This window comes from Triticum aestivum, chromosome 2A (assembly GCF_018294505.1).
Source record: "Triticum aestivum cultivar Chinese Spring chromosome 2A, IWGSC CS RefSeq v2.1, whole genome shotgun sequence".
In the NCBI taxonomy this organism is placed as follows: Eukaryota; Viridiplantae; Streptophyta; class Magnoliopsida; order Poales; family Poaceae; genus Triticum; species Triticum aestivum.
Genome location: NC_057797.1, coordinates 153,279,973 through 153,287,778, shown reverse-complemented (window position 1 = coordinate 153,287,778; position 7,806 = coordinate 153,279,973). Strand labels below are relative to the sequence as shown.

General features: G+C 49.7%; 1 protein-coding gene across 1 annotated transcript; it reads right to left on the bottom strand.

The window, feature by feature from the left end:
- Window positions 1–1,597: 1,597 nt before the first annotated feature.
- Window positions 1,598–4,313, bottom strand: LOC123188098 (coniferyl alcohol acyltransferase). Its single transcript, XM_044600135.1, has one exon. The coding sequence runs from the start codon at window positions 4,043–4,045 to the stop codon at window positions 2,633–2,635; it is 1,413 nt and encodes a 470-aa protein (XP_044456070.1). The 5' UTR covers window positions 4,046–4,313; the 3' UTR covers window positions 1,598–2,632.
- Window positions 4,314–7,806: the final 3,493 nt, after the last annotated feature.

Genomic DNA, 7,806 nt, shown 5'->3' with positions numbered 1-7,806 from the left:
GTGGCGAGGAGAGGGACGGAGAGATGGAGGATGTAGGCACCGGCATGATGGAGGCGCCCATGTCGCTCGTGGGAGTGACACGAGGTGAACCTTTTTTTTTCCTTTTTCTGGTAAATGGATTTACCCATTCAGCGGCACAAGTGGCACCTTCTTTTTTCTTGTTTATAAACAATACTACCCTAGCTAGCAACCCAACCAGAAAACTGACTCCAAGATGCACCGTAAATTTCTCATTACGAAAATAAACTCAACCTTTCCAGACCTTGTCCTGTACCGGATGCTGCAATGCATGCATGTTCGGCAGTCCGGGTGCACATGAAGAGAGTGGAAATCTGGGAAAGTACTTTGATTAGTATATTGTTTGAGGTTTTTATACATAGGTGTTCGAGGAGACATGTGGCTTATTTAAACGCAGATCAACATACCAGAACACCGAAGGATAGTCCGTGCATCATAGAAAATGCATTTTTCACCCCAAATGTTGTCATCTGAGCCTGGTTTTATGAAGTTCAACAAAAGGATTTTTACAGCATGAAAATTTTGATTTTTTTTTGTAGATGCATGTATAGCAGTGTAGTATACCGGGCCAAATTTTCATCAATATATGTGCTTGCATGTGACTGATAAAAAAGACAAATAATGAAAAAATATGATTGTTTTCTTTTTTGTTGATTTTGAGGCCAAAATTATTGCCTTCTTTGTGCAGCGTATTATTGAACGAAGTTTCACACAGACTTAGACCACATGCATGCGTATTTATGTAAATAAAAAATAAAAAATAAAATGTTTTAAACATAATTTGTGAGGAGTTCAGAAAAATGTATGCACCCCTGCTCCGGAAGTCTGTTTTATTCATTCAATTCAGTTATTCGTGAACACTTTCCCCAGCCTCACATGTCCTCTTCTTCTCCTCCTCTTCTGAATTCCTCTGAATACTTGTATCTGTTGCCAAGATGATTGATAAGGACTGTAACAGTGTTTCTTCCTCTTCAACAAAGGTTAGATTTTATTGACTCAAAGTAAAACATCAAATGAATACAAACACCATAAGCACACACCCCATTTCTGCATAGTTTTTTTAGGGAACCATCTCTGCATAGTTAGAATGCTTATAGGCAGCATCAACGCACAAATACAAAGGGCCTGTTTGGTTGGCTCATAGGCAGCATCAACGCACAAATACAAAGGGCCTGTTTGGTTGGCGCCCTGAGTTACGTGCCTGATAAAATGTGGCGCCTGAAGATGGCCTGGCTAGGCTGACATTCAACAGTACAATTAATGCATAAGGAACTCCAAACCATCAAATCTTTGCAAAAGAAATAATTTTTTAATATCTGCCTTGCTTCAGGCACACCCAAGCAGGAGAAATTGGAGGCCTGACTCAGGCTAAGCATATTGCCGGAGGCTACCTCCTGGCTAATCGCTTCTGCAGCTTTCACAGGTTAGGCTAATGTTTCAGGACACCAACCAAACAAGGTTCACGCCGGAAGCATCAGGTCAGGCGATTTTGCATCAGGGTGGCAACCAAACAGCCCCAAATAGACACGTCGGTAATTAGCAAAGTCATACAAGACCAAAATTATGTCTGACTAGAAAAAAAAGAGAAACCTAGGCAATTGAAATAATGATCAACAAACTACATCAACAATCATATCCGCACCAACCAACTCTTGACACCATAAAGACAATGATGTTTTTCAACAACAACGCCTTTAGGAAGGGAACGATGCTTGAGCGGTGCCGTCACCGCATCCAAACACCAAATGTCAGATTCTAGATTTTTATCATGAAGAACAAGTCCAAGTATATCCATGCAATGCCTTGAACAAGGTTACGATGCAAAAAACATTGTTATTGTCAGGTATAACCAACTCCGATAGACCTAGAGTTTCCACCTTGAAGCTCGAGACTGGTTACTTGAGAAGCACCATCAAATCCTGCTGTTGCACAACCATATTCTGCGTCAAGCAGCTGCTATAGATTGCAACCCATTGCCTAAAGCAGACCAACAAGATGAGAACAACCAAAACTCACAAAGAAGCTTTCTGGCTAAATCACGCATTGTCACCAGCATGAGCCACACGTAGCAACCACCGAATCCAGAGGAAGTAATCCTCACAAAGACTTTTCGATGGCCACCGCACACAGCAATGAGTGCACTGACACAGGACTGAGTGTCTACCACACAGACCGCACCGACGGTGGAGCACACCCGCTGACTACAACGTGACGGGGAGAGAGCCCACACCATGGTCACCGGAAGCGATTGAAGCCGTGCCCGCCGGCAAATGTAGAGAGCTGAACATTATCGGCAGCATCAACATGTCTCATGTACCCGCCCAGGACCCAAGCAGCCGCCAACAGACCATGCATGGTTTTTATTTGCATGGATCGATGGATGGATAAATGGACGTGGGCAACGAGTTGGCTGCCGGGAAGCCGCGGAACAAGTTCCTCCCGTACGGCCCGTGCCAGTGGACAAGCGCACACCACGCGTAGTCGCCGACTCGCCGGCGTACTGCTCCAGCCCGGCGTCCCACACCAGCGATGCTCGGCGGACTAGGAGCAGGTAGAGAGGCGCGGCACCTTCGTGTCGGAGAGGAGGAAGGGCACGTCGACGAGCCAAGGGTGATCATAGCCGGCTACACGGGTTTTCTGCCTTGAGGCCGAGGTACTCGGCGGTGACCAGCCTCAGGATGCGCGGCTCGTCAGAGTCGAGCGCGGCGGCGAGCCTCGGCCACACCACCATGCTGACGACCCACGAGCCGTCGCCTCCGGGGCGCGGGACGATCTTCACGAAGCCGGCGCACAGCCTCCCGGTCCCGGCGAGCATCATCGGCATCGCCAGGGCGGCGTGCCCGAAGCTGAAGTCCGTCTGAAGGCGGAACGACGCGAATGACGTCACGGCCAACGCCGGGCTGCCCAGCCCGACGGTCGCCGTCTCCACGAACCTGCCGCCCTTGTGCTCCTCCACCCAGTCCACCAGCTCCTGGAAATGCTCCTCGGTGGCCCTCGCCGCGATCGCCTCCCGCACCATCGACGCCACCTCCGGGAGCGGCCGCCGCCGGATCTCCTCCACGGCTGCTTCCGCGAGCGCGAACGTCCCGACGTTGCCGACGTAGTTGCGCATCGCGGCCTCGTTTCCCGGCACGCTCAGCCTCCGCCGCCCGTCCACCCACCAGCCCATGCGGCAGGTCTCGTCGGAGCCGGACGCGGCCACGACGGCGGCCAAGGCTTTCCACAGGTACGCCGACATCGCCTCGAGGCGGGTCGCGCGTCGCTCGCCGACACCCTCCCCGCTCCCCGACTCCAGCATAGCGATATCACGCTCCTCGACGTAGTACAGGCGCGTGACGCAGTAGCTCTCGGCCGTGAGCGAGTTAACCAGATGCTTGCCTTCGAACGGCGTGAACGCCTCGCTGAGCGAGGGGCTGTACGACGGCGCGGCGCGGGGGCGCGGCAGCACGGAGCGGTCGAAGCTGGGGGCCCCGCCGCCGCGGGTGGTGTCGATCCTCCCGGACCGCGCGAGCTCGGACCACATGCTGGCGAGCATGCACAGCCCGTACCCGTCCATGACCACGTGGTTGGAGCACCACGCGACGGTGAACCCGCCGCAGGCGAAGGACACGAGCTGCACCGAGAGCACGACGTCGGCGCCGTACTGGACGAGCGCGCCGATCCTCGCCAGCGACGCGCCTAGCGCGCCATAGTCCAGGCTCGCCAGTTCCACGCCGGCCTCACCGACGACAAGCTCCGCGCCCTGGTTGTCGCAGTGCACCTCCGGAACCCCGGAGCGCGGGCTGTACACGAGGCGGCCGGCGAGGGGGAAGAAGTGCTCGAGCAGGGACGGTAGACTGGCCTTGAAGATGGCCACGACATCGCCGAAGCAGCCGGTGGAGGGCTTGCGGTAGGCGCAGAGGAGCAAGGACGGTATGGGCCGAGGGAGCAGGTCGAGGTTGGAAACGGCGAGGATGCGCGGCGTGACGGTGCCGGCCGCCTTGACGAGGCTCCGACTGACGACCCTAACACGCGAGTAGTCTGCCATTTGCGTCCGTTGCTATACTAGACTACTATCACGATATCTCACCTATCCAGGCGCCAGTGGTAAAATGCTGAGATTGAGCTTTGGCTAAAAAGCCAGTCTCTCTTTTGTTCTGAAGATTGAAAGTGGGCGGAGTCCTTTGTGTTATCAGCTAGTACGTGTAGGATTTTCGGCTAGTACGTGCTAGCACATGCGACTCCGACTGATTTGATGCCATCAGCTTTCGTTCGCTGATGGCAATTCCTGGTGGCAGACAGATAAGGGTTTACGGGCCCGTAAACCACTGGCATCTTCAGAAGTGTTATGAGGGCGATCTGGAGCATGGGTTCGGCTTCGGAGGTATATGAGGAGTCAGATTCAGCTCCGGCGTGCTGACGACCGGACCTGTCATAACGTTGATCTGTGACACCGGCGCCTTTGCGGACACAGTCTGCTGGCACGTACTGGCTGATGTGACTTTATTGGAACACCACTTCAAGCCCCGGGGTGAGAAGATAACCCTTGTTCTATTCTAAGCTTGATTGGTCGAGCATGGAACCGACGAGTTTGTGCCGTGTCCTTAGAGGACTCCAGCAGGAGCGCTAGATTAGCCGCGCGTTGGAAAAAACAACTATTTGGCGCGCGTGACCGAAACCGGCGATCCAGCATACTATAAAAAACACAATTTAGGTGTAAATTGTGTGTAAATTTGGTCATTATTTGTTTAGTTTTTAGTTTGTTATTTTATTTATCTTAAAGGATAATATCAATTCCACTTTTTTTATAAACTTCTTCTCCTTTATTCATTCATAAGTAAAGTAGCATCGTCTACAAGTAAAGGGATAACCTTATTAGGGGCGTTATCCATTCAAACACTCGGAGAAGAAAACCTAGCTAACCTTTGCAATGAGCTACTCGATTACGTTCCCTATTACAATGATCATAAATGACATGAGAAAAACCTAATGACATGAAATAACAATCCTCTATAATGGATGAAGCGACTGAAGAAGAGTAGCCTTGCCTCAACACATTCACCACCTCCACGCTATCCGAATTCACTTCAATCTTACTACATCCGACGGTATTAGCAAGATTCAAACTAAACCTCACTGCAATTGCTTTTGTTGTGAACGAGTCGAAGCAAAGGTCCATCTTTTCATTAATAGCCGCTATAAATTTTCCCCTATGGTCCCGGATAACTGCTTCAAATGTTGTTTCGAGTGTGTCACTATCAAATCCCGCATGAACATTTAATTTCACGTAACCATACTTTGGTTTCAACCAAGCATCTGAACGGACGTGAGCCTTTGGGCTGTAAGAGATGGTATAATTTGCTACTAAGCCTCTCACTGACATATTGATTTGATATGCACTTTGAGTTTCTTCGTCATGTGTCAATTTTCGCCTTTCATACCACAAATACCAAGCCGTCGTTGCCATCGTTTCTCTGAACTTTGGCAAGCCCAACACTTGGATTTGTTGTTCTGGAAGGCACAGAATGTGCCAACACAAGCTCACCTGCCTTGTCAACTTTCAGTGCCTGTTTGATAACAAGCTCAAGACCGAGCATCTTCCACACTCCCATTGCCAATTTGCATTCGAACAACATATGTCTTATGTCATCAGGCCCCTGGTTACAGGCTGGGCAAGTCGGATTTATTTTCAAGTGCTTATTAGCCAGGATAGATCGACAGGGAATAGCACTCTGGAGCGCGCGCCACATAAATATTTTTATCTTTGCTGGGCAGACTAAGTTCCATACCGAGTCCCATGTATAAGATGGGTTTGAAGCTCCAGCCGTTGATTCCAACTTGTGCCCAAATTGAAATTCCCATTCTGTATGGTATGCAGATCGCACCGTGAAAGTCCCTGACTTTGTCATGTTCCATGCCAGGAAATATGTCATCTCATGTAATGGTAGTGGAATGGCCAAAATCCTTTGAACATCCACTTGCCAGAACGTTTGGTTAACCAGTTGCTCATCCCAACTCCCTGTCACCGGATCAATGAGGTCAGAAACTCTAGAAATAAGATTGTTGCCCCTTGGTGAAATCACCTTTCTTGTTGGGCTACGAGGTATCCAGGGATCATCTCATATGCTAATTTTCTCACCATCACCAACTCTCCAAATATACCCATGTCTGAGCGTATCAACTCTGGCCGTAATTGTAACGCCCTCGATGCGGCTATATCTCCCACGTGTCGAAGCATGACTTAGAGGCATAACCGCATTGAAAGCAATGTCGCAAGTGAGGTAATCTTCACACAACCCATGTAATACATAAGGGAAAGAGTAACATAGTTGGCTTACAATCGCCACTTCACACAATACATGAATAAAACATTACATCATCCAAATACAATCAAGGTCCGACTACGGAACCAAAATCAAAGAAGAACCCCAAATGCGACAAAGGTCCCCGATCGACCCCAACTGGGCTCCACTACTGATCAACTAGAACGAAAACAACACAAAGGACAGATCTTCATCGAGCTCCTCCTTGAGCTTGGTTGCGTCGCCTGCTCTGTTCAACGGCACCTGCAAGCTGGTTTTAGAAGAATCTGTGAGCCACGGGGACTTAGCAATCTCGCACCCTCGCGATCAAGACTATTTAAGCTTATGGGTAAGGTAAAGGTATGAGGTGGAGCTGCAGCAAGCGACTAGCACATATGGTGGCTAACATATGCAAATGAGAGCGAGAAGAGAAGGAAAAGCACGTTCGAGAAAGTATGATCAAGAAGTGATCCTAAAACAACCTACGACAAGCATAACTCCAACAACCGTGTTCACTTCCCGGACTCCGCCGAAAAGAGACCATCACGGTTACGCACACGGTTGATTCATTTTAATTAAGTTAAGGTTCAAGTTATCTACAACCGGACATTAACAAATTCCCATCTGCCCATAACCGCGGGCACGGCTTTCGAAAGTTCAAATCCCTGCAGGGGTGTCTCAACTTAGCCCATCACAAGCTCTCACGGCCAATGAAGGAATAGACCTCCTCCCGAGACATTCCGATCAGACTCGGTATCCCGGTATAACAAGACATTTCGACAGGGTAAAACTAAACCAGCAACAACGCCCGAATGTGCCGACAAATCCCGATAGGAGCTGCACATATCTCTTTCTCAGGGCACACCGGATTGTCTAAACTTCCGGTAGGCCAGCCCAAAGTTGCCCCTGGTGGCCACCGGCGGCTGACAAGTTGGACCAACACTCAGAGGAGCACTGGCCCGGGGGGGGGGGTAAAATAATGATGACCCTCAGGAGCGCGACTCCCAAGGGAAAAGAAAATGCTAGGTGGCAAATGGTAAAACCAATGTTGGGCATTGCTGGAAGAGCTTTACTTAAGGCAAACTGTCAAGGGGTTCCCATTATAGCCCAACCGCGTAAGGAACGCAAAATCCGGGAACATAACACCGATATGACGGAAACTAGGGCGGCAAGAGTGGAACAAAACACCAGGCATAAGGCCGAGCCTTCCACCCTTTACCAAGTATATAGATGCATTAATTAAATAAGATATATTGTGATATCCCGACAAGTAAACATGTTCCAACAAGGAACAACATCTCCATGTTCCAACGAGGAACAAACTTCAATCTTCACCTGCAACTAACAACGCTATAAGAGGGGCTGAGCAAAGCGGTAACATAGCCAATCAACGGTTTGCTAGGACAAGTTGGGTTAGAGGCTTGGTTCAACAATATGGGAGGCATGATAAGCAAGTGGTAGGTATCGCAGCATAGGCATAGCAAAAGAGCGAGCATCTAGCAAAGCA